The sequence below is a fragment of the Rhinatrema bivittatum genome, chromosome 1 (genome assembly GCF_901001135.1).
Source record: "Rhinatrema bivittatum chromosome 1, aRhiBiv1.1, whole genome shotgun sequence".
In the NCBI taxonomy this organism is placed as follows: domain Eukaryota; kingdom Metazoa; phylum Chordata; class Amphibia; order Gymnophiona; family Rhinatrematidae; genus Rhinatrema; species Rhinatrema bivittatum.
The window spans coordinates 352,189,539-352,216,557 of NC_042615.1; the positions used below are offsets into that span (position 1 = coordinate 352,189,539).

Sequence of the window (27,019 nt, forward strand, 5' to 3'; positions counted from 1 at the left end):
TTAAATATAGTCTCCCTCCTCTGAGCTTTCTGGCTTATGCTCAACTCACCCACTTTATTCGGTCATTGCAACGTACAGGCTCTCTAAGACCGGGTAGGTCTATCTTTGAGTCTTATTTTCTGTATTGTGATTTTTTAAAGGGCGCCATTTCCAAGCTCTATCAGCTCTTTTTCCCTAATGGCATTGAACAGTGTACATTTGTCAAACAATGGGAGACGGATCTGAATGTGCAGCTTGGGCCACAAACTTGGAGTGTTATATTGAAACGAGCTAGACAATGCTCCATATCCGCTAAGCTCCAGGAAAACTGTTTTAAAATGATATATCGCTGGTATCATACTCCGGCCAAGCTGCATAAATTTTATCCCCTCATTGGAGACGAATGCTGGCGCGGATGCGGGGCGGTGGGCACCTATTTACATATCTGGTGGCACTGCCCAACCGTTGCCTCCTTATGGAAGGAAGTTTTTGCTTGGCTGGGTAGCTCACTGGCACTGGATATTGTTGCCAGCGCCCAGGTGGCCTTATTACATGATTTTCCCACCCTAGTGCCTGAGAAGTACCACCGGGCTTGTAGTCAACTGTTCATTGCTACTCGTAGTCTCATAGCAACTAATTGGAAATCTGGGAGGGTCCCGACGCTCAAGGAGGTGAAGGCGAAATTTTCTTCGTATCACCGTCTGGCCCACCTGACTGCGGCTCGGCATCGCCGGTTGGCTGGTTTTTCCTCCACCTGGAAACCTTTTGTTGATGCCTTGGGCCTGGGATAGTCTGCCCTCATTTTCCTTTGCAATTGGGTTGATATCCCGCTACCCTGATAACTCTACCTGATTCTGATGTGCCTTTGGGTTGCTCTCGCATTCCCCTAGCTATCGCATTGCCCTTGATAGGTCTACCTTCCTAAGGTGTACGCATTTTCTCATACAGCTCCTAACACTAATCAACTGTGTATTATTTGCGGTACTCTATGCCACTTTTGATGTTTTTCTTTCACCCACTAGACAGACTGTGGATGTATGCTATTCTTTTTTCACTTGTGTAACTGCAGGGGACGGATGGACAGATTGCTGTATTTCATGTTACTCTGTCGGGGGGAGGGGTTGGGGAGGGGGGGAGGGTGGTTCATGCTAAGGATTGCCTGAGGGAGTGGAGCAATCCGCTGTTATGGACTCTTTACTGCTTGCTGTTCACGCTGATGTACTGTTCCTTGGTATATTAAGAATAAAAATTGTCAAATTTTAAAAAAAAGAAATTCACTCGTTCTTGCAGAGCCTTTTCCAAGCCTTCAACCTTTGGGTCTCCTATGTATGGCTTCCAGGCCTTCCCTGTTACCTGTCTGTTATAGTTTTTGTCTTATCTATGGTATTATGTTCTGTATGGTCCTGTACTGTCCCTGTGCCTTGCCATTGTCAGTATAGGAAAATTGGTTCTTACCTGCTAATTTTCATTCCTGTAGTACCACGGATCAGTCCAGACTGCTCGGTTTTGCCTCCTTTCCAGCAGATGGAGACAGAAAGTTTGATAGTAACTGCCTCTTAACCTGGTGTGTCACTTGCTGTTTCTTAGTATTTACTCATACCCAAGCAGAACAATCTTGAAAAATCTTATAAATTAACCGTCTTAAGTATTAATCTAATTCAATGTCCTGAACAAGCAGAGGATGAACAACAGAACTTTGAAAAAGGGAACAAGGAACCTCCTTAAGGCAATATGAAAAGCCTATGCCATTCTTCAGAAAAGGCTAGAGGTAACAGTACAGTTCAAGTGGACTCTCCTCACACAACCCCAAATCCCCCCAGTGGGCGGGCATCTGGACTGATCCGTGGTACTGCAGGAACGAAAATTAGCAGGTAAGAACCAATTTTCCTTTCCCTGTACGTACCCGGATCAGTCCAGACTGCTGGGATGTACCCAAGCTTTCCTAATTAAGGTGGGACTGCGAGAGTCCCACTCGGATGACACTGGCGTGCAAATGGTAGTGTCTAGCAAAAGTGTGTAAAGACTTTCAGGTAGCCACCCTGCAGATTTCCTGTGGGGAAACCAGCTGGCATTCTGCCCAGGAGGCCGCATGTACGTGGGTAGAATGAGCACTCAGGCCCTCTGGGACTGGGCGACCATGGCAGATATATGCAGATGTAATGGTCTTCTTCAGCCAACGAGCGATAATAGCTTTAGATGCCTTCTGTCCTTTCTTTGCGCCATGCCATAAGACAAAAAACGTGATCCGATAAACAGAATCCATTGGTAGCCTCCAGATAGTGCAACAAGGCCCTTCTAACATCCAGATGTCTCAGTTCTCTCGAATGAACATCCTTTAGCTCCACATCAGGAAAGGCCGGGAGCTCCACCAATTGATTCAGGTGAAAAGCAGAGACCACCTTCGGCAAAAAGAATGGGACCGTTTGCAGCGAAACTCTGGAATTCGAGATGTGAAGAAAAGGTTCCCTGCAGGATAAGGCCTGGAGCTCAGAAACCCTCCTGACTGAACAAATCGCCACCAAAAATACCACCTTCAACGTGACGTCCTTCATAGTGGCCTTCCTGAGTGGCTCAAAAGGGGCTTCGCGCAATCCCTGGAGAACCAAGTTCAGGTTCCAGGAAGGGTATAGTCTGCAAGTCTGTGGGTGCACGTGTTCAACCCCCTGAGAAAACACACTACATCAGGATGAGTCGCCAGAGACGAACCCTGGATATGACCCCTCATACATCCCAGAGTGGAGACCTGAGCCTTCAGAGAATTATAGGACGACCCTTTCTCAAGGCCGATCTGCAGAAAGGAAAGAACTGGAGTCACTGAAACCCTTTAATGATCCACCCCCTGAGGTTGGCACCAGGACTTGAAGACCTTCCAGACACAAACATATGCCAGGGACATAGAGGTTTTCCGGGCCCACAGTAGGGTAGAAATAACCGCCTCCAGATAGCCTTTCTTCCTCAACTGTTGCCTCTCAAAAGCCAGGCCGCAAAACAAAAGCCTGATTGAAAAATATAGGGCCCTAACGAAGGAGATTTGGAAGATGACCCAGATGCAGGGGCCCGTCCAAGGCTGATTCACGAGATCCGCAAACCAAGGCCTTCGTGGCCACTCTGGAGCCACGAGAATCACTCATCCCGGATAAAGTCCTATCCTCCTCATTACCTTGCCCACTAGCAGCCAAGGAAGGAACAAGTAAAGGAGAACGTCGAGCAGCCAAGGGACCACCAGTGCATCAACTCCCTCTGTGCCATAATCCCTTCTGCGACTGAAGGCATTTGGCATTTGCCTTGGCATTTGTGTGAGTCGCCATCAGATCCACATGAGGTTTGCCCCACCTGCAATATATCAGGCGCAAGGCGGTTTTGGACAGCTCCCATTCTCCTGCGTCTAGCTGTTGACGGCTGAGGAAGTCCGCTTCACATTGGTCGAACCCGCAATGTGTGATGCTGCCAACATCGCTAGTTGCTTTTCCACCCACGACATCAGCTTCTCCGCTTCTAGAGCTACAGGGCGACTCTTGGTTCCTCCCTGCCTGTTAATAAAGGCCATGGTCGTCGCATTGTCTGACAAGACTCTGACCGCATGATTGCACAGTAGGGGGAGGAAGCTTGAGACGATTGATCGATCAGGATGCCTCCACCAGCGACCACAGGCCCTGAACCGACACAGTCTGATACACTGCTCCTCAGCTGGTCAGGCTGGCATCTGTTGTCACCACCATCCACTGTGATATCTCCAGATTCACCCTGCACTCTAAATGGTCCTGGGCAAGCCATCATGAAAGACTGGACCTGGCAATGTCTGTAAGCGGCAGCAGGAAGTGAAACTGCTCCAACAGCGGGTTCCAGAGGGACAGCAAAGCAGCTTGTAGAGGTCTCATATGTGCAAAGGCCCATGGGACGAGCTCTAAGGTCGATGCCATCGAATTAAGAACTTGCAAGTAATAATCCCAGACCCTGGGCACCAGGGCTTGCAATAGGCACTGGACTTGGCTGCGCAGTTTGAGAATTCTGTCCTCAGAGAGAAAAACATTGCCTATTTGGGTATCGATGTGCGCTCCCAAAAAATTCAGGACCTGGGAGGGGACTAAATGTCTCTTGGCGAGGTTGACAACCCAGCCCAGGGATCTCAGGAGACATAAAACCACCTCCACTGCCTGCAAGCATTGGTCCACCAACATCGCTCGGCTGAGCCAATCATCCAGATAGGGATGCACCAGAATCCACTCCTTCTGTAGAGCTGCCGCCACCACCACCATCACTTTGGTGAAGGTCTGTGTGGCCGTGGCAAGACCAAATGGTAGGGCACAAAACTGGAAATGTTGACTCAGAATCATAAACCTGAGGAATCTCTGATGGTGCCAGCGAATTCCAATGTGAAGATAGGCTTCTGTCAGATCTAGGGATACCAGGTATTCTCCCGACTGCACTGCCGCAATGACCAAGCAGATCGTCTCCATCCGAAAACAGGGCACCTTAAGAGCTACGTTCACTTCTTTAAGTCCAGGATGGGCCGAAAGGTTCCCTCGTTGTTTGGGACGATGAAGTAAATGGAGTAACGTCCTGTTCCGTGCTCTGATTGAGGAATGGGAAGGATGGCCCCCAGACTTCGAAGTCGCTCCAGGGTATGGCGAACAACAAACTCTTTTTCTGGAGACCCACAAGGGGACACCAGAAAAGGGTTGCAGAGCAGACGAGCAAACTCTAATGAGTAGCCGTGTTCTATCACAACAAGAACCCACTGGTCCGACGTGATCTTGATCCACTCCCCGTAAAAGAGAGTCAGCCAACCCTCTATGACAGGATCCATGAAGTGGGATGGCCACAACTCATTGTGCGGACTTGGCCCTGCTGGTGCCCGGTCCAGAAATGTCCTGGGCCACTCGACATCCGTGATAGACCTGCGACCAAGACTAGAACCTCCCCGAGGTTTGTCTCTGGCCTATGCTCTGAGTCCTACTCTGGCAAAAATGCCTTTGGCCATGAATGTGAAAGCATGGGGAGGAAAAGGCTTTGTCCTTTGGCTTGTCTTCTGGGAGCTTATGGTCTTTGTTATCAACTAAATGCTTGATTAACTGTTCCAGATCATCCCCAAATAGGAGCTTGCCCTTGAATGGGAGCGAACCCACTTGAGCCTTGGAAGAAACATCCGCTGCCCAATTCCATAGCCAGAGAAGCCTCCTAGCGGACACCTCATTTACCATTGTGCAAGAAGAAGCACGAAGCAGATCATAGAGGGCATCTGCTCCATAAGCTACTGCTGCTTCCAATCACTCTTGTCTGTTTCGCTTCTGGGCGAGCAAGGTCCTTGGCACTCTGCAATTGTTGTATCCAGTGTAAGCTTGCCTGGAGCATATAGCTGCTACAGATCGCCACGCGAATGCCCAAAGTAGAAACCTCAAAAATCTTTTTGAGATAGCCTTCCAGTTTGCGATCCTGAAGATCCTTCAGAGCCACCGCACCTGCCACCAGAATGGTTGTTTGCTTGCTAACCGCCAAAACGGATGCATCCACCTTAGGAAGCCGGAGCAGTTCCAAAACATCCTCAGGCAAAGGGTACACTTGTCCATTGCCCTGCTGATCTTAAGCCCCATTTCAGGGGTATCCCATTCCTGGAGTATCAGCTGTTTCACCATAGCATGCAGGGGGGAGGTCTTGGCAGGCATGCATAGGCCCGCTAGGACAGGATCCACCATGTCCGGGCTTGGCTCCGATAGTGACTCCGCAATTCCGAGCTCTGCAAGGACAAGAGGAATCAAAGGAGCTAATTCGTCATGCTGAAATAAACGGATGACCTTAGGGTCATTGTCCTACATAGAGGGCAATTGATCCGGCCCGGCACTGAGGTCTGGAACCCCCTTGAGGGAGGAGGGGGATCTCCCTGCCCCTCTCCCGGATCCGATGAGGCATCTTGGGCGACCCTTGTGCCTCGGTGCTCTGAACTCGCCAGATCCGAGTCGCCACTGTTGTATCTTCTTTCCTGGGCACCTTACCAGGGGGACCCGGGGGTCTGTTAAGGTTAAAAGCTCCCTTCTTATGTGCACTGCTGGCAAGAAAGGCCTGGTGCATCAATAAAATAAATTGTGGAGAGAAAACCTCAGCACCTGTGGAATCCCCCTCTTGGGCAGCAAGGTCCTCTCCCTGGAGCTCCCCCCACAGCCCCTTGGGCCTCAGCAGGGCTGGAATCAGCGGGGGAAAGTGCCGGGGGAAGATCCCCTCCTCCCAGAGCCCTCTCTTCAGCGGCGCGAAAAGCACTCAAAATGGCCACCGTTCCTGCGCTGAGGGGGAATGGGTCGGCAGGGATCTCTTGAGCAGCGAGCAACCTCCTGGTGCTCAGCTGCTGTGAGCCTGCCACCACAGAGGCACCCAAAGAACCCTCCCCACCAGGGAGGCAACGGAAGCAGCAGCCCGACAGCGCGCAGCTGGAAAGTCTATTGCCGCAGCTCTAGCACCGACTCGAGCGCAGCATGCTGCCAGAAGTTTATTGCAGGGCAGGCGCTGGTAGCTGCGGGAGTGTGTGTGTGTGTGTGTGTGGGGGGGGGGGGTGTTAAACAACCCAAATTGGGAGATAAGGACCCACCTCACAGTAAAAACGTCCCCCAGGCTAAAGTCTCTGCAATCGGCTTCTGCTGCGCCTCACAACACACTGCCCGATTTCTTTGAAGCTTTTTGTTTTTTTGTAAAAACTTTACCCAAATAGCCTGAATAGGCACACTAAAGAGGAAAGGAGCAGAGAATAAGAAAAAGGGATACTTCCCTGAAGCAATGGCAGAGGCAGTAGGAGGCTGTTGCAGAAGGAATGAGGGAGCTGGACCATCAGCTAATACCCCACTGACAGACACAGGAGCAAATTTGGGGTTCCCAACCCCTGCTCGTCCACTGCCTTCAACCAGGGAGGATGATCCCTCCAGGACCTGACTACGCCCTGGGAGGCGCAGAACAGGAAATTTCAATATTTGTTGTCTTTTTTTTTGCTTGCTTGGATCAGAACCACAGGTTTTACACCACCTCCATCTGCTGGAGACAGAGAAATACTGAGGAACAGCAGGAGGCACACCAGGTTAAGAGTCAGTTCCTGTCAAACTTTCTCTGACTCCATCTGCTGGAAGGGAGGCAAAACCCAGCAGTCTGGACTGATCCGGTTATGTACAGGGAACCTCAATTTTGTTCCAATGTCCCAGCCTGTTCCACTGTCCCAGTTTGCTTCAGTGTTCCATGCCTGCCTCTGATTCCTGTCTGATTTCAGTCTCCAGTCCTGCAGCTTGCCACTCCAGTCCTGTTTAGTCTCACCTGATCCCGTTTCAGTCCAGTACAGATTCCAGTCCAGTATTAGCCTTAGTCCTCAGCCCTTATCTAAGTCTTCCCAGCTGCCAGAACCCAAGGGCTGAGCCTGCAGGGGAGGTGGCTGGTATAGGCCGAAGATTCCCTAGCTTAGTCTTGTCTGTAGCCCTGGACTGTTCCTGAGGGGCTTCCCCAGCCTAAGTGGATCCAAAACCTCAACAGAAATTATTGTTTAATGCAGAATTAGGTTCTAGAATGATTTAAATATTAATGATTTGAATGAAATTATCTCTGATATATGATTATTGCCATCCTAAAGATTTACTTATGAATTAAGTCAAATGGAATTCATACTTCTATAATGATCAAGTATACTGTAACCATGGGAAAAAAAAAAGTTAAGATGCACCTATTTGAAATTATTTATCCTTTGCTAACAATATGTTGTGTTGACTAACTCTATATTACAAAGCACTAACGAACTATTCTTGAGACATTTTTACAGATTCATTACTGATACGGTTCTGATGCTCTTCTAATCTGAAGTCATCTCCAAACTAAAGTTCAAGAACATTACTATTCCTGGATCCAACATTACTATTCCTGGATCCAACATTACTATTCCTGGATCCAAAAAACTTAACTGGGAGAACACAGATGAAATTGGCAACTATTAGACTTTGAGATGAACTGTTTGATATTTTTTGAAGGACATAATTATAAAGAAAAGAACTGAACGAGTTCCTCTTTTAACATTGAAAGTACTTGACTTTATTAATTAAGTAATTATGAAATATCCTATGAAACCAGATGCATTACACCTCAATTTTTCTAGATGCCTGTAGTTAGAGTTAATCTTACAGAAATACTTCCTGGGCTGTTTTATATTTAAAGATTTAGAATTACAAATGATTTATCATTTCATGTATTCCTGTTACAATTTTCTACTTAAGCTAACATATATTTAAGATTTTCTTGATACCCAAAACACAGAGGGATAGATTTTAAAACATACGTGCCCACGGTTGCCGGTGCGCGCACATAGAACGATTTTATATCCATTGGCTGCGCACACATGCGCATCGGATTTTATTAACCCCGTGCACATGTGTGGGCAGCATGCGCAAGGAGGGGCAAATTTTTACAAAGTCTGTGCAGTGATGCCATCGGGCCTTCCCCAGTTCCCTAACTCCCGCCTAACTTTGCTTCCCCTTCCCCTCTCCTCCCCACTCCCTAAACCTAACCTACCATGCCTCAATTTTTTTATTTTATTACTTACTTCTCGGGAGCAGACGTAATTTATGCGTGCCGGCCGGCTGCCAGCGAACGCTTCCCCGGGACAGCAGCTAATGTCCCGGCCAGCCTTAGTCCCGCCCCGCCCCTCCCTGCCCAGAACACATAGAAACATAGAAATGACGGCAGAAGAAGACCAATCGGTCCATCCAGTCTGCCCAGCAAGCTTCACACTTCTTTTTTGTCATACTTATCTGTTTCTCTTGGCTCTTAGTAACCTTAGGTTCTATTTCCCTTTCACCCCCACTATTAATGTAGAGAGCAGTGATGGAGCTGCATCCAAGTGAAATATTAAGTTTGATTAGTTGGGTAAGCGGCAGCATAGCTCTCTGCCGTTGAAGCAGAGAGCAATGCTGGATATGCGTGAAGTATTAGTTTTTCTTCTCCCCTGCCGTTGAAGCAGGGAGCTATGCTGGATATGCATTGAAAGTGAAGTATGCCTTGAAAGTCACATTAACTATCATCAAATATTGAAAAGCCGCCTAATAATTGGTAATTGAATAAGCCTAATAATTGGCAATACCTATAGCCCATGAACCCATCCCTGTTTTTTTTTTTTTTGTTTGTTTTCTTTTTTTTAATTGGGAGATGGCAGCCCTCCATCCGTCCACTCCGTGAAGGTGGAACACCAACCACTGGCCACTGGCATCCTGCTCCGTGAATGCCTCTGTGGCTACTACCACAGAGGCATTCACGGAGCAACACGACCCCAGCCCGCCCCTTTCTCAGGACCTGGTGCTTGTGCGCGTATTGCCACTTACGTGCGTGGCCGGGCCCTTTTGAAAGTATGGGTGGCGCAAGCAGGGCCCGGCTGTGCATGCGCTTTTTACGCGTGTGGCTGATTTAAAATTCGGCCGAGAATTCCAAATGATCTTTTGGTCTGATTTCAAAATGGAAGTTTCCCCAAATGGCCTTGATAAATACTATTAATTTTTATTTAACATATTTAATTACTGAAGTGATTTATACTTTTATAGTTTTTAATTTTTTCTGATTTTGTGCTTTGCCTGACACTGTGTGAGCAATCTCTGCCATAAGTCCGCTTCAGAGTTGACTTCTGCAAGAATGCTGCAATCTCCATCCTTTCATCTAGCCTTACCAACTACAGAGGCGACCACTGTATACATGCCTAAAAAAGTTACTGTAAATACAGACGAGATCTGTTGTAAATGAGGTCGTCGACTCTGTATTTTTGTGATTGCAACCTTGGAGCAAGCTAAGCTGTGTCCTTAGGCATGATGAGAAACCAGTGGTTTTGGAGCCAAATGCTGCATTATATGCCAGTCTTAATGATGTGAATAATATACCTGGATTGTCATACAGTGAAGAGGCAGATTAACAAGGCAGCAAAGAAATAAAATCATTTCTTATAGCACCACATTTTCTTTAGAATTGATTATATTTTTAAAAAACAAAATAAGACTGGTTTGGGAATGTTTGTTTCTAAAGAAAACAGACTAAAAAAATCATAACAAGATTAAATTGCAGGACGAATTTAAATTACGGTATTAATTGTGATTACTACCCCACATTCAGTCTAATTAACTTTTGAAAACAAGAATTATTACTAAATAAAACCTGCTTAAAATTTACTTCCCAAAATTAAGTAAAAGAAAAAAATTTCCAGAGGTGATATATATATATATATATATATATATGTAATAATTTGTCTGGATTTTGATATGAATTGTACAGAGAGTACAAGAGGGAGCACTGTCAAAGTCAAAAGATTTTATTGCAGCTCTCTATGCAATTCCATGTAAAAAATCCTGTACTTATTCTTTCAAAAGTTGTTGCAAAACTTGATCCCTGCACTAGGTAAAATTCTGAAGTATTAAGCAATCCTTAGATAGGCATAATACCACTATGCCAAGGTTGAAGAATTAAATACGTGTGGAAATAGATATGATGCTGAGATGTCCTTGTTTGTGACTAAAAGTGTGTTGCACTTGTATGTAATTGCGTTAAGGCCTGGGTCATGCTGACCTTTTAATTTAGTCATGATTTAGAATGAGATGATGAAACGAAATGTAAGAAGTGAAATTATAATTAGCTCATCTGAAATGGGGGTTTTTTTTAACCATGATTTTGTAATAGATATTGAACATATAAGCTTGGTTGTATGCATTAGGTTTTTTTTAGAAGTATCCTGAGTGTACTTCTCATGTAATATTACACTGAATAAAAATAAATAACTATAGATACTTGTACTGTTTTAATGACTTGTCTATTTCTATTTTGGGGTAGAAGAGGGAAAATGTTTTACAATTCTACAGAATCCTCATTATTCGATGTTTAGAAAACACCTTAAACTTTCCTTTTCTCAAGGATTTAAGCAGATTCCAAAGAGGCCGATGTAGTAATCTGCAGTATTTACCATGGATTAATGGTAATTTTCTACACGGTTTTGCTACAGATGTTCATGATATTAACTACAGAACTCATTAGCATCTGTAGTTAAATAGCGCAAGACCTTTTTTGAATGTTCCCAGCCAAGGAAATGCATGAACCAAGCCCTGGTGATTCACATAAACTGCTGCAGGAACTTAAAGACGTCTTACAGCCTGTGTGAGGATCCCTGCATCCTCCTACTGAAAATCTCTGTTGGCCTTAGGGGCCCCACACAAACCCTGTAGTCCTTGTGATCTGAATATTAACTCCGCTGTCAGGCCTGGTCCATTTCCTCCTCCTTACCCCCCCTCCAAATCCCATTAAATCCAAATTAGGGGTCAACCACCATCCCTGAACCCCCAAAATCTTAACCCATATATGTGGGTCTCTTGCGGGGAAGCAGCAATCCCCATTTGCTCCTGCTTTGACAGTATCAGATTAAAAAAGTGTCAGCTGATTTTAGGGGCTCCTTTGGCATGCTAAGGCTAAAGCCACCAGAGACTTTCAATACCAGTTGCAGGGCATGGGGGAGGGGTCTCACATGGGCCAGAAGGACCCTTTAAATCTGTATGGCAGTTCACGCGAACTGCTGCAGCCTGGGCCAAAGAAATACGTACACCAGGTAAAAGTGTATTTTTTTTTTTTAAAACAGGCTTGCTAAGCCTTTTTGTGAACTTGTTTTTGCAAAAAAAAAAAAAATACATTAACATAAGAACATAAGAAATTGCCATGCTGGGTCAGACCAAGGGTATTGCAGTCGGACACTGCTGGCGAGATAGTGGACCCTTGGGCCGACCTACCTAGAGTGACAGGGTAGGCCGAGAGGCGGAGCCACAGGCCGGAGGTGTTCACCCAGGAACCAGGAGCCCCCCGGGAGGAACCCGTAGGGCACTGGGACCTTGGGACTTGGCAATACAGGCAGAAAGTCCAGGGATTGAGAAGGCTAGACCGGGACCAGAGCAAACAGGAGGGAATGGAAGTCCAAAGGTACCCGGGAAGCAGAGGACCGGCTGTACAGGGCCGAGCGCTGGCTGAAGACAGGGCAGCGGGCGGCAGCGGAGTCTGTAGCAAACCGGAAGCTGAAGCAGGCTGTAGACTGAAGCGGAGTCGGTAGCAAACCGGAGGCTGAAGCAGGCTGTAGGCTGAAGCGAAGTCTGTAGCTAACCGGAGGCTGAAGCAGGCTGTAGGCTGAAGCGGAATCTGTAGCAAACCGGAGGCTGAAGCAGGCTGTAGGCTGAAGCAGAAGCAGGCCGGGGTCAGAGGCTGGCTGTAAGCTGAAGCGGAGTCAGAGGCAAACCGGAATCGGAGGCAGGCAGCAGGCAGAAGCGGAGTCAGAGGCAAACCGGAGTCAGAGGCAGGCAGCAGGCTGAAGTGGAGTCAAAGGCAAACCGGCGTCAGAGGCAGGCAGCAGGCTGAAGCGGAGTCAAAGGCGAACCGGAGTCAGAGGCAGGCAGCAGGCTGAAGCGGAGTCGGAAGCAGACCGGAGTCAGAAGCAGGAAACGAGGAGATCACCAGGAACGCAACTAAGAACAACTATGGAGTTGTGAACCTCGTTGCAAGGCGATGAGAGAGAGTTTGAGCGCCGGTTATATCGGGGCTTGGGTGTGACGTCAGCAGCACGGGCGGGGCCAGGCTTCCGGGAGTTGAGCGCGCGAGACTGACGAGAAGCAGGCACGTAATGGCGGCCACCACGTTGAGTGAGAGAAGCCCCCGGGGTCCAGAGCGGGCGGAATGCGGCGATTCCGAAGGCGGAGGTAGGCAGGTTTGAGCAGTGGGTGGAGGGAAGCGGTGGAGACCAAAACAAAGGGTCCATCAAACTGAGCATCCTGTTTCCAATGGAGGCCAAACCAGGCCACAAGAACCTGGCAATTACCCAAACACTAAGAAGATCCTATGCTACTGATGCTATTATTTATTTATTTTATTTATTTATTTAAAGTCTTTTTTATACCGAAGTATAGCAAAAAATGCCTTCACTCCGGTTTACAGAATAACAACTTGATACATACAACGAGTTTGATACATATAACTAACAATATGAAAGAGAATCCAATTAAAACAAACAATGAACAATATAAATGGGTAGCATGTAAACAAGATGTTACGGGAACTATTAAGTAATTATTTTAGGTTGAACAAGTCTAACTATGTATAAATATTGCTTATCAGGTTGAAAATAATAATAATAGTAAATATATATTAAAGAGCTGCTTTGCATTATTTTGCATCACAGCTAATTAATGTGTCATTTCAGTAAACCTTCGTGTTTAGTGGACTACACACAAAAGTTTACTACTGCGAAGGGCACTTAATTTTTTGCAAAAAGTGTTTTTGCAAAAGGTTTTTCACAAAAATCAAGACTTAAGAGTTTTTGCGTGTTCTGCAACATTTTTCATATGAAAAACATTATTGTGAAAGCATTTTGCAACTTAGTACATCTGCCATTTAATGGACTGAATTATAATTATTGCCAGGATCAGTGCTTCCATTAGACACACAAGGTGGTCACCTAGAATGCCAAAATTTTGGGGAGGGGGAGGGATGGCAAAATCCTATCAGCATGAGGCCTATGGCTGCTGGCATCTGGTAGACTCCTTCTCCAAAATCCCACCAGGGTCAAAGAACAGGCCTGGAAATTGGCAGATCCCAGCCCACCAGGGGCCAAAGAAATGGAAGAGGCTTAAGATCAAAGGCACTGGTTGAGCCCATCTCATAAACATCTGAAGAAACAAAAGAAGTCTGAGAGCAGGGCTGCTGGTGGAGACTATCCCGCCAGCGGCAAAAGAATGTAGGAGGAAACTGGAGTTGTTGTATTAGGCGGGGCAGACAGAGAGAGTGAAATGAATGCCGAGTAAGTGGGGTGAGGAAAAGTTAGAGAAAGAAAATAGTGGGGGGGGGGGGTAAGGGGGGGGTAAGAGAGAGAGAAATAAGGTCTGGGTGGGGTGATTGAATAATGGGATGGCAAGAGTGTACTGGTTGGGTATGGGGTTATGAGAGAGTGTGCTGGAGAGTAATATGGTGGCAAGAATGTACTAAGTGGGCTATTTTATACCGTGAGCGCATTGGCGCCTGCATGTTACAAAATATGGTTCCCATGTGCAAATACTTGCCGGATTTTTAAATCTGCTCGCTCATGTGCGGGTGGGTCAGGACTCACGTGCGCAGGGAGGGAAATTTTAGAAACCAACGCACGGCAACGCAAAGAGGCCTTTCCCAGTTCCCTCACAATCCGTTCCAATTAAGGAGCGGACTGGGAGGGAACTTCCCTATACCACTACCGAACCTTCCTACCTTTTCTCCTCTCCTCCCCAACCCCTAACCCCTATCTACCTACCCTATTTTTTTTTGGTTTTGTTTTATAACTTACCTACTCCTTTGGAGCAGAAGTAAGTTACAAGCGCCGGCTGGCTGCCGACGCACACTTCCCCAGGACAGGGCTGGCCCCCTGCCCCACCCCTCCCTGCACAGACCAAGCCCCCTCCCCGCCCCTTTTCGTTGGCCTGCCACTTCCGCGCGTATCGGGGGTTATGCCTGTGGCCAGACCCTTTCTAAAATGCGCTCAGCATGCGCATTGCCCAGCCACACGCGTAACCCCCAGTTTTAACGCACACAGGCCATCGAAAATTCGGGCGTGTAGGAAGAGGGCAAAGAGATTGGGGGTGATGCTGCTATGCTGGGCATGGACTGGAGGAGAGAAAGGAGATTGTTGTGCAGTAGGGAGACAGAGAAGAGGAGATGTTGGGCAGGGAAAGAAAGAAAAGGGATGCTGGGCAGAGTGTGAGGGAAGAGACTGAGCGGTGTGCCAGAGCCAGCGCTGCCATAGAAAAGAGCTATGTGCTGAAGTCGCTGCCACCAGTAGGTAAGTCATTGGGGTGGGGGAGAGTGGTGAGTGCCTGACTTAAGGTTTGCCTAAGATGACTAATACTAAGAACATAAGATTTGCCATACTGGGTCAGACCAAAGGTCCATCAAGCCTAATTTCTAGTTTCCAACCGTGGCCAATCCAGGTCATAAGTATCTGGCAGGGTACGTTGATAGATAAGCAGTGGATTTTTCCAGGTGCACCTTAATAATGGTTTGTAGACTTTTCTTCCAGAAGCTTGTCCAAACACAGCTACACTAACAGCTTTCATCACATCTTCCAGGAACAAATTCTTCCACCGGCCCTGATTATTGCTATTCAGCTTAAGCCTTATAATCTGTATCTATTTCAAATCGTTTTTTTTCTTTTTATTAAGTATTATTTTATATATATTATTTTATTGTATGTAAATAATTTTTGGCATATAGAATGATAGAGCGTTTTTTGCCTGTTTAGAAGCTTATCTTTCTGTACTGACAAAAATTTATTTTTAAAAAACGGTATATAAATGTTTTTAAATAAATAAATAAATAAAATACCATATCTAGCAAAGTCATTGGTCCCCAGATAGGTGATAATATTGATGATGGAGTCTCTATTTTCTTCTGTAATTGCTGTTACGAACACAGCCTCCAGCAGCTGTTACAAACCGAGGGCTTGGGGCCTTCGGCTACTATTACGAGCACATGTTGTAAGCCCTTGAGCCACGGCATGACTCAGGGAGGAGCCCCAAGACACACTGCAGGAGGCGAGCTGGTGCAAGCACGGGTAACGAGGAGCAGGAGAAGGCTGAAGCGAAGACAAAGAGACGGAGGTCTGACACTCTACTGGACCTGCACGCCCCAGGATGACCAACAATGCAATGTTGATCAATGAACAGTCCTCCGACCGTTCCAAGCCCTTTCGGACCTGCCGCTGGGTACGGCAAAAGGCGGCAGGCCGGTCAGAGGACGAGGGCAGAAGGAGTCCTTAGAACACAGAAGACTTTGGACGAAGACTCAGGCGAGGACACTGTAGACGAAGACTCAGGCAAGGATCAAGGCACTGTAGACGAAGGCAAGGATCAAGCGCTGGGTCGAGACTGCGACGCAGCACGCCCTACACAGTCCACCCGCGGGACTGGTCGTGGACCACGCGGGACTCGAAGCAGACTCTACGAGAGATAATGGAAGTTGATACCGGAACATGACAAAGATACTGAAGAGGCCTGCACCGGGGTGCACCCTACACAGTCCACACTGGAGCGGAGCAGGTTCGAGTCTTGATATGGACAGACGCGAAATGCAAGAGGCTCCGAAGACCGGGACAAGATTCAAGCACAGGATTCACGATTCTCAAGGATTAAAAAATTAGGACTGAAGCGGAAATCTTCCAGAGGGTTGCACTGCGGAGATGAAGATGGCCTTTGTACCATGAGGCACCCTACACAGCCCGCCCGTGGGACTGGTCACGGACCATGACAACGGCACGCCAGGAAAGTGGACATCAAATGACCAAGACATGGAGGGAGAGACGAAGGCAAAGTCTCAGGAAGGACATCGGACATCAGGAGGTACAAACGAAGAACATCAGGAACAGGAAGACATCTGGAGACATGAACAAAGGACATCAGGAACATGAAGACGAAGCCGTCAAAGCAGGAGAAGACCACGGAGGACCTGGACCAAAGAGAAGACACAGACAACTGTGGAACCCGATCCGAAGGCCAGGAGTGACTGAAGAGGAACCCTTTTTATAGGGCTGAAGCAGAAAACTGGGTGGAGTTGGATTCCGGTGGGGCCAGGAGCACTTCCTGCTACTGGCCCTTTAAATGTTGAGCTGAGGCGCGTGCCCGCGCCTAGGGTGAGGAGCTGGAGAGCAGAAGAGGGAGAGATCTGATGGCGATGTCCCCGCCGCGTGGAAGGCCATGCTAGCGACGCTCCTGCCGCAAAGAAGACGGTGAAGAGGCAGGCAGTAGCAGGGACGGCTTCCCTGCCATCTAGGACCCCGGCAGCAGCTCCAGCCGCGAAGAGGAAGTAGGAGAGGCTCCCGACGGTGTCAGCCCTGCCGCACAGGGCAGGAAACAGCCGCAGCCTCCGGGCCGCAGAGGACGGAGTTGGCGGCGTCCTGCCGCGTTTGAAGAGAACAGGTGGGTGGAGGGGCTGCCCGCGGCTCACCGCGGGCAGGGCTGTAACAGTTGCATTGACTATCTGGTTGGTATTTCTATTGGCTGAGGATCCTGGAAGGTATTTAACTGTTGTGTGCCTATCAAAATGATTACCCAAATTGTTTCCTCTGATGACCGAATCTCTGAGCAGAAGCAGCTTCCATTTATGACATTTGACATTGTTTAAAGGTTTCTTGGTACACAGGGTGACTACATCCTTTTCAGACATAAACTAATTTTCCATCCCTGTAGCTTCTTCATTATCTAATGCAGAAAACCAATAAAACATTATTTCTGGTTTGGGCTTCCAGCAGTTTGAGAAGAATAAGTTTTACAAAAGGAAAATTTTTGATACTCAAAAGAACACAAGTTCACACAGCAGAGAGTTAGCAGCAACAACGGCAATAACAACAGAACACTCTTCCTCTAAGGGGGTCATTCTCCAACGCTATCGCACGCAAAAAGAGGCTTTTCGCATGCGAAAAGCTAGCTAGCTCAGGGCGGAGTTGGGGTGGAGTCAGCCCCGGAAGAGGAGGAGTCGGGGCAGCTCCGGGGCCGACGCTGCGGACACATCACTGGCGACGAAAGGTAAGATTCCTTATCGCGACAAAAGGTAAGATTCCTTATCGCCGCCACGGAGGTGCGATTGCTGCCGGCTATCGCAGGACCGCCCCCACTTCACGCCCCCCGTTACTGCCAGATTCTCTAAGGTCTGGACCTTAGAGAATCCAGGCCTAAGTCTTCACTGAGATACCATAGTTGCAAAATTGTTACTCATTCCTCCACAAAAGAGATGACATTCAATACTCACAAACTTCTACCAAATCCTCCTTGTACCAAATCCTCCTTGTATCCAAATGGTCTATGGATCCTCTTATGTGGCCCAAGAGACAGTTCTGGAGACATGGCCTTGATAGATCTCAACCAGTTGGACAGCAAAGAACGAAATAATGATTCCCCCACCCTGCTGTACTCTAGCTTCCAGCTTTGGACCCACCAACTCTCAACTAACCCTAATAAGCCACCCGCTTCTATGAAGCCTGAGAAAACTCCTCCCTAGAGATACACAAATCCCTTAAATAAACCTTTGCAATAATGTTCATCCCAGTACCCCGACAAGTAGTGAGCCTGATTTTCAAAAGCATTTACATGCTTGAAACTGTGTTTTACAGGTATAAATGTACTTTACCCATTTAAGTAGACTTTGAAAATTGCTACAATTTATGTCACTGAATTTTCAATAGGTTTTACCCGCATTAAGTGCACTTTATGTGTGTAAATTGCTTTTGAAAATTGCTATGACAGCATGTTACATTTACATGCGTAACAACTTTGAAAATTCACCTCAGAGGTTATGTGACATCTTTTAGGATTTCTCAAAGGGCAGCTTTCTAGTGGTAAGGAACTGATTTAGGGCCTATATCACATGCATATCATTTGATGTTGTAAACTGCTTTGAGTAACCTTCTGAAGGAGATGGTTTATAAATTTTGCTAAATAAAAATATAAATACAAAAAAATGTAAAGAACACCTTTGGAAATGTTGTGTTCCCCATGGAGAACACCTTTCCAATTTTGATTTATTTTATTGTGTGTGGAAATAACCAGGGTGTCACACGTCATTACAAATTTCAGTTAAGTAAAAAAAAACAAAACAGAAGAAATAAAACGTTTTGGGGAAAATTTAGACAGATACATTTAAAAATGCATAAGGATGCAGTAAGTAGTACAAACCCATTCCCAATCCAACCCCATGCCCCCGGAACCCTTTGGCATGGTCTGGGTAAACTTTATGTGCATACAGGACATACATGTGGAATTCTACACATCTGTCAGGTGGGCGGTTTTATGTCAGGCCATTTCTCTCAGTAAAGCACTGTTTAACCCCTGGAAATGCCTTTGAAAATGACCATCCTTCTAAGAAGGAATAAAGCCCGTAGAGCTAACAGTTAAATAAGTATTCTGAGGCATCTATGTTACCTTTCTCAACTAATTCACAAACATGTTTACGAAACTGAACAAAACTCTCTTTAAGTAGCAGGAACATATCACGCACAATTGTCTCTTTTTTTTTAAAAAAACAAACAAATTAAACATGCTCACATGCAGGGACAATTTTTTTAAATCAACATGGATACTTGCAAGCCTGTGGGTACTTTTGCCCATGGACTCTGCGCCAGTTCTTAAAGGGAAAGTCAACGCTTACTTTCCCCTTTCAAAAACTGCCCAGACGTTTGCACCTGCTTTCTGTGCGTATGCTGTTAGCTCCCCGGTGTAACCCCGCCTCTGAGCCCACACACCTTTCCTGCTGATAAAAGCTGCAGGTTCTTCATCCTTGTATATGGACTCTCACCCGGGGAAAGGATGAGCAGTTTCTCAGCCAGCTTTTGCTTGGGCACAGGGCTTTTCAAAACCACCCTCCATATGAACAGATATAACAAAAGCAAATGCTAGGGAGTCCACTTAGTGGAAATGCCAACTTCAGCTTTTTTGCATTTCCCCCCCCCCCCCCTATACTTACCCAGGAAGCGATCCAGTCACAAAACTCCTTGGTCACTTTTTTCAAGTTTTCATCCAAGACACGGGAGGTGGACAGCTTGTCGTCTATTATGGTTTCCTCTTTCTTGGAAAGCCATGCGTATGGGTTTTTAGGTTTTGATTCTTTGCTACTAGAGATGTGGAAAATAGTTAAGTAAAAGTTGTGGTGAATGAAACAAAGTATTTACGGTATGTACCACATCCACTGAATTCAACTCTCTCACAGCCCAGCATTCTCAAAATGCAGTGATATTCTTTGACAAGAGGTACATGGAGCCTGAAAGATGCAAATATTAAATAATCCTGGAATAAAAAGCAGGGGAATACATTAAAGAGGATGGCACACACAGCTGGATTTAGGAGTTTGCCACCCCTAGGCACTGCTGCTGCTGTTGCAACCCCCTCCCCCCAGCTCCTGGGTAAGGTCAGACGGCAGGGAACAGGAGGTGTAAGGCAGAGTCCCCCAGTTTTTTGTGACAGCTCAGGCATAGAATCTGTTGCAAAAACAGGAAAAAAACTGAAGCACACTGACAAAGATTTCCATCTTTCATATTATAAAAATTAAGTAATTTTCCAACCTTGCTTGTATCTGTATCATTTATTTTCTTATTGGGTGAGAAAAGGGGATCTTTAGCATCAGTACAGGGATGAGATCTCAAGGATGGGCAAAAGAGAAGGAGAGGGTGAGAGGACCAGGGATGGAGAGAAGAAAGGAAGAGGACTAGGAATGGGGTGAGGAGAAGGTGAAAGGACTGGGGATAGGAGGAAGGAGTATAAGAAGGAAAGAAGACTGAGGATGGGGAGAGGAGAGGTAGAAAGGACTGGGGATGGGGAAGATGGGATATGGGGAAGGTAGAGGAAAGGGGGAAATTAGGAATCTGAGATGGGAGAGGAATGGAGGTTCTGGGATGAGGAAAGGGAGTAGGACATGCTAGGGGGGAGGGGGATGAAGAGGAGGGGTTCTAGGATCTGGAGAGAAGGGAGAAGAAAGAAGGGAGGATCCAGGATCTGGGGAATAGAATATGAGATCAAGGGAGAGAGAACCTGAATTGCAGTGCGTGGGGGAGAAAAGAAAGGAGGGAGATATCCCTACTGTGCTCTGGTCCCGCTCCTCCTTTCTAACACACACCAGGATCAATCCCTTTTCTGTCATACGCACGTAAACACTGCTGCCTTCCTCCCATTTTATCCACTCTCATTCCTCATCCTTTCTTCTCACCCCTAATGATCCCCATTCAGCCCCTCCTAATCTTACCAAAATTGCTCCAGACTCACTTCCTTCCATTTTGTTTTCTGCATGTTGCCTGGGAAGGGAGGGTCTGGATCAGGAAGTAGAGGGCTATTTTCTGCTGGAGGAGATTCAGCACAGCTGGAAAGCAATAAATCTTCAGGCAGCCTGCTGCCCCCGCCCCCGATTTTTGCCGCCCTAGGCACAGGCCTAGTATGCCTATTGACAAATCCAGGTCTGATGACATCACAGAAAAAATGTAACCCTCTAACACCCTAATCATCAATCTACCCACAAAACAGGTGCTATTAACTCCGTTTTAAAATCTCTTAAAAATCTTATAAGAAAAACTAAATTATCTCAGTCTATTCCGTTCTTGAGCTGTGCTGTCTTATCACTACAGCGCTTCCTTTTCCTTAGAAAGAAGCAGAGATGTTTGCGTGGAGCATTTGGCAAAGTTCAAGCTTACCCTGCACGACAGGACATCCCTTTCTATATAATAAAGGTGAAGAATATCTGGGCCCTCAATATCAAACCAGAGTTCCTCTTGAACCACACTAAAACTGAGGAAATAGATGAGAAGAACCTGATTATTCTTTTCTCATTCATTTTCTTATCATCTCTGGCCCCTAACAATAAATGAGCACTTTTGACATGGCACCTAAGAGCTGTTCCTTCTGTAGAAGATACAGAAGGCGTGGTAAAGAGTACAAAAGGGAGACAATTTTGTAACAGCCCACATAAAACGTTGCATAGGGGATGTAATTTTCAAAAGGAATTACACATGTAAATGTAACATACTATTGAAGCAATTTTAAAAAGCCATTTACCAGCGTAAGGTGCACTTATACATGAATAACCTACGGACAATTCAATAGCACATATTGTAGCAATTTTCAAAAGCCCACTTACATGGGTAAAGCACAAAACCCAATTTTATGCATGTAAATCCGTTTGAAAATTACTCTTAGAAGTTACACCCATTTTCAAAGTGAACTTGTGCATGCAAGTTCGCTTTGAAAATGATCCCACCAAAACTATCTGCACACATTTACACCTGCTAATGTGTGTGCAGGAAATGTTCCAGGAAACGGACGTGCATACTTTTGGAAATCCAAAAATATCTGTAGAGGTCCAGACCCCTTCCCAACTCCGCTCCCAGGAACGCCTCTGTTCGGTCTCGGTAGCCTAGAGGACATGAGCACGTAAATCTATCCACATATGAGGCAGGTAATTCCATAACAAGTCGTTTCTACAGGCAAAACACTGTTTCACCCATGGAAATCCTTTGAAAATCATCCTCATGATAATCATTCTCTTAGTTCAAATGTAAGTGTTAGTTTTCCAGAAATGGGTCCAGTCTAGAAATTAAATATGATGGAAGCTCTTCACTCTCCTGCAACTCAAGTCAAAAATGACTTTTGCCACAAGTGCTTTTATTTTTTAAATGCCCACTCTCTTGTTATGTGCTGGTAGATTCTCCGTTTCTAAGACAGGCAGTACACAAAGTGAGTGGACAGTGTGGGGCACTATCGCTTCACACTGTAATTGGAATATTACTCTATATACTGCTGCTTGCTGATTCTGCTCCTCATGCCAGGGAGCCAGCTGGCAATCTTAACACCTAGCTTTTTGTGGTAGGACTTTGGAATTAGAGCTTAGTGGATGGACTACTGGAAAAACCCTCCCCAGTGAAAGCTGGATGCTTTGATTTATGATTCTAAACTGTTATGTATTCATGGATTTACTAATGTTTTATATATTAGGGATGATTTTAGATATTGATTAACTTTATTGATGTATTTTATTATTCTGATGTCCAATTTGATTATTGGATTAATTGGTTTGTTGTAAACTGTTTTGGGTCAAAATTTAGTTTGGTGAAGGCAGCATATAATACAACACACTGTCCTCTCACCAAAGGCATACAAGCAAAACTGCTGAACACAAATATTTAAAATGAAAATTTTATAAGAAAAGTATTAAAAAATAAGTCATTTTTATAAGGCAAAGCTTCTTTAATTCTGACATGAATTACTGTTGACTCTTGTGCCAGAGACACAAGTCAGCAGTCTGATATTTGCATTTTTAAAACGTACTTGTTTCTTTACTAGAACTTTGTAGCAGTACAAGTCAACCTATTTCTGTACAGTTTCCAACTAAAGATAAATTTGCACTGTCTACACTGTGGGCACAATTTTCAAAGGTATATACCCAGGTATACTGACCTGATTGACTACTGCCTCCTCACAGCAGCTAAAAGTACGTGCTAGCTTTCACTGAGGCTAGAGAGATGTTCCTGAGGGGTTTAGGTCAGGGTAGAGGAACAGCATGCATACATTTGATTTTAACATGTATATGTGCTATTTTACCCCCCAATCAACCCCCACCAAACAGCACGTGCAAGTCTGCACGGAAGTCTGCTTTTCCTTGGGGTGTGGCTGATCCTAATCAATAGTATTCACAAAGGCTTGTGAATTGCAGGGCTAGTACCGCTGTCTTTGCAGGTATATCCTTTCTAGAAGAGCTCCCGCAGTTAAGCACACATTTCTGCCTTAAATATCTGGAATCTAGCAGAAAATTGTTCTATATTTTCATTATTTGGTGCCTTTGAGGGGATTGCTCAGATTTAAGCACTGAAGGGAATAAAGTGTAGCTATTATAATTTGTTTGTTAGCTGTAGGAAAGGGAAAAAAAAAAACACTGTGGTAATATGGCCACTCGTGGCTTAGGAAACAGCCAAGAGAAGTAAGGAGGCAGATTCTGGCTGTTCCTTAGTGTGATGAGGTTCATGATGTGTCTAGGGAAGAAAACCCGGCCCGGATCACTCCAAGGAGGGCCGGGATAGAAACAGACAGCAGAGGCCATATTTCAAACCATTAAAAACACAATTCAGAAGTCATATTTCAGACCATCAAAACTCAATTCAGGAGGGTGGCTCTAGTCTCCCTCTCGACATGATTCATATACCAGTGTGGCCTCTGCATCTCACAGGGGCCATACAAATTGACCTGAATAAAAGTCACAGATGGTATTGTGACCTGGCTGTCTGGAGGTGTCCCTGGTTCTCGAGCTCAGAGCATGGGGGGGGGGGGGGGGGGGGGCAAGGGGGAGGGGTCCACTGCTAGGTACACTCCCAAGGTAGTCTTGAAGAGGGGTTGGCTGTCAGACAGCAGAGGCTGTAGAAGGATCATGGGAGGACTACATTTTCTATGAGGCGGGGGTAAGCCAATGGGAAGACAGAGACAGGCTTGATTGGACACCTGGGGTTGGCACCCTGGGGGAGGAAATACCCACACCTGAGCTCATGATGAGGGAGGATGAAATGGAAGGAGGGGCAGGGGGGTTTAAAGCAGAGCCCAACGCCACTGGGGAGGAGGAGGAAGACATGGAGGGGGATGTCCCCGTAGTGGAAATCAAAACTGCAGGCATGGAAATAGAGTAAGTGTGGCTACTCAGGGTTTTGTTTGGTTGCTTTCCTTTTGACTAGCTTGTTTGTCCAAGGATTGGGAAGACTGTTGCCTGCAGCACAGCAGTGGGGAGAAGGGGCGTGTTGTGCTATTGCCTAGCAGGCCGGTTCGCTTGCTGGTAATTTAAACTTGTATGTCTCCCCCAGTGAACTGAGGGGAATCTATACTTTGTATTGTTTCATTTTTTGAACTGTGAGGAAGGACAGAATCCCACCTGAACAGGACAAAGGGGAGGGAGAACTTGCCCCGGAGGGTCCTCCACAGCCATATCTGTGAGAGGGACAGACATGGGGTTGAGGAGTGCATCGGGGAACAGTTGTCTGGGCTCAAGAGGGGGGATCACCCTGGACACTGTGCACCAATAATGTGTTTTGGCTGTGGAATTCTTTTTGTTGTTTCTTTGCTTTGGAGCTGAGCGGGTCATTAAAAATAGATAGATATTATATTTTTTTAGGCTGTTTGATGTGATTTTTATATTTTTTAGGTATCTTTTCAATGCCCCTGATGCAGGCATGACAGTGCCGAAATGCTGCAGTGTCAGGATTTTGAAGAATGAGAGAAAGGAAGATGGTTTTCGGTTACTGGCTGATATACCTTCTCCGAGTTGAGATTGACAGGCATTGATATTGTCACGCTTGGGCAGTGATCCAGTGTTGTGAACACCACCTTCAAGAGTGACTCCAAGTGGAGAGAGACAGGGATAACTGGAAGGTCTCTGATGATGGCTGGGAGAGAAGTGTTGTGGCAGGAGTGTATGGAGCTGGGTGATGGCTGGTAAATGGAGCAGAGTACTAGCTGGGACAAAGTCCAAGTCCAGGCTGGGTTTAGGCAGGCGGCAGGCAAACAGCGTCAAGGTCCAGGCTGGGTCGGGGCTGGCGGCAGGCAAACAGTGTCAGAGTCCAGGCTGGGTCAGGGCAGGCGGCAGGCAAGCAGAGTCAGAGTCCAGACAGGGTCAAGGCACCTAGTAGCAAGGTAGAGAGCCCAAAGGCCACACACACACACACACACACACAGCAGGGCAGAGGGCCCGAAGACCACACACACACACACACACAGCAGGGCAGAGGGCCCGAAGACCACAGACACACACACACACACGTGGCAGGGCAGAGGACCCGAAGACCACACACACACACACACACACACACACGGCAGGGCAGAGGGCCCGAAGACCACACACACACACACGGCAGGGCAGAGGGCCCGAAGACCACACACACACACACACGGCAGGGCAGAGGGCCCGAAGACCACACACACACACACACGGCAGGGCAGAGGGCCCGAAGACCACACACACACACACGCGGCAGGGCAGAGGGCCCGAAGACCACACACACACACACACACACACGGCAGGGCAGAGGGCCCGAAGACCACACACACACACACGCGGCAGGGCAGAGGGTCCGAAGACCACACACACACACACACACATGGCAGGGCAGAGGGCCCGAAGACCACACACACACACACGGCAGGGCAGAGGGCCCGAAGACCACACACACACACACACACACGGCAGGGCAGAGGGCCCGAAGACCACACACACACACACACACACACACACACACGGCAGGGCAGAGGGCCCGAAGACCACACACACACACGCGGCAGGGCAGAGGGCCCGAAGACCACACACACACACACACACACACGGCAGGGCAGAGGGCCCGAAGACCACACACACACACGGCAGGGCAGAGGGCCCGAAGACCACACACACACACACACACACACGGCAGGGCAGAGGGCCCGAAGACCACACACACACACACACACACGGCAGGGCAGAGGGCCCGAAGACCACACACACACACACACACACGGCAGGGCAGAGGGCCCGAAGACCACACACACACACACACACACACACACACACACGGCAGGGCAGAGGGCCCGAAGACCACACACACACACACACACACACACACACACACGGCAGGGCAGAGGGCCCGGAGACCACACACACACACACACGGCAGGGCAGAGGGCCCGAAGACCACACACACACACACACGGCAGGGCAGAGGGCCCGAAGACCACACACACACACACACACGGCAGGGCAGAGGGCCCGAAGACCACACACACATGCGGCAGGGCAGAGGGCCCGAAGACCACACACACACACGCGGCAGGGCAGAGGGCCCGAAGACCACACACACACACGCGGCAAGGCAGAGGGCCCGAAGACCACACACACACACGCGGCAAGGCAGAGGGCCCGAAGACCACACACACACACGCGGCAAGGCAGAGGGCCCGAAGACCACACACACACGCAGCAAGGCAGAGGGCCCGAAGACCACACACACATGCGGCAGGGCAGAGGGCCCGAAGACCACACACACATGCGGCAGGGCAGAGGGCCCGAAGACCACACACACACACGCGGCAGGGCAGAGGGCCCGAAGACCACACACACATGCGGCAGGGCAGAGGGCCCGAAGACCACACACACACGCAGCAAGGCAGAGGGCCCGAAGACCACACACACACGCAGCAAGGCAGAGGGCCCGAAGACCACACACACATGCGGCAGGGCAGAGGGCCCGAAGACCACACACACATGCGGCAGGGCAGAGGGCCCGAAGACCACACACACACACGCGGCAGGGCAGAGGGCCCGAAGACCACACACACATGCGGCAGGGCAGAGGGCCCGAAGACCACACACACACACGACAGGGCAGAGACCAGGCCGAAAGGCCCAAAGGCCACACGCACAGCAAGGCAAGGCAGAAGGCCACACACAACAAAGCTAGGGCAGGAAGACAAGAGAGCTCTAAGCCGAAGCACTCGAGTTTAGGGTAGGCAGGGCTACAAGGGAA

General features: G+C 47.5%; 1 protein-coding gene across 5 annotated transcripts in view; it reads right to left on the reverse strand.

Moving 5' to 3' along the window:
* FAM47E (family with sequence similarity 47 member E) overlaps positions 1 to 27,019 on the reverse strand; it is a 184,174-nt gene that overhangs the window by 106,138 nt on the left and 51,017 nt on the right. For 4 of the 5 annotated variants that reach the window (XM_029599893.1, XM_029599872.1, XM_029599852.1 and 1 more), the window contains exon 4: positions 19,471 to 19,618. In XM_029599893.1, coding sequence (XP_029455753.1) covers positions 19,471 to 19,618 — 148 coding nt within the window. The remainder of the gene's footprint in view (positions 1 to 19,470; positions 19,619 to 27,019) is intronic. The other variant, XM_029599863.1, reaches the window with a different exon arrangement.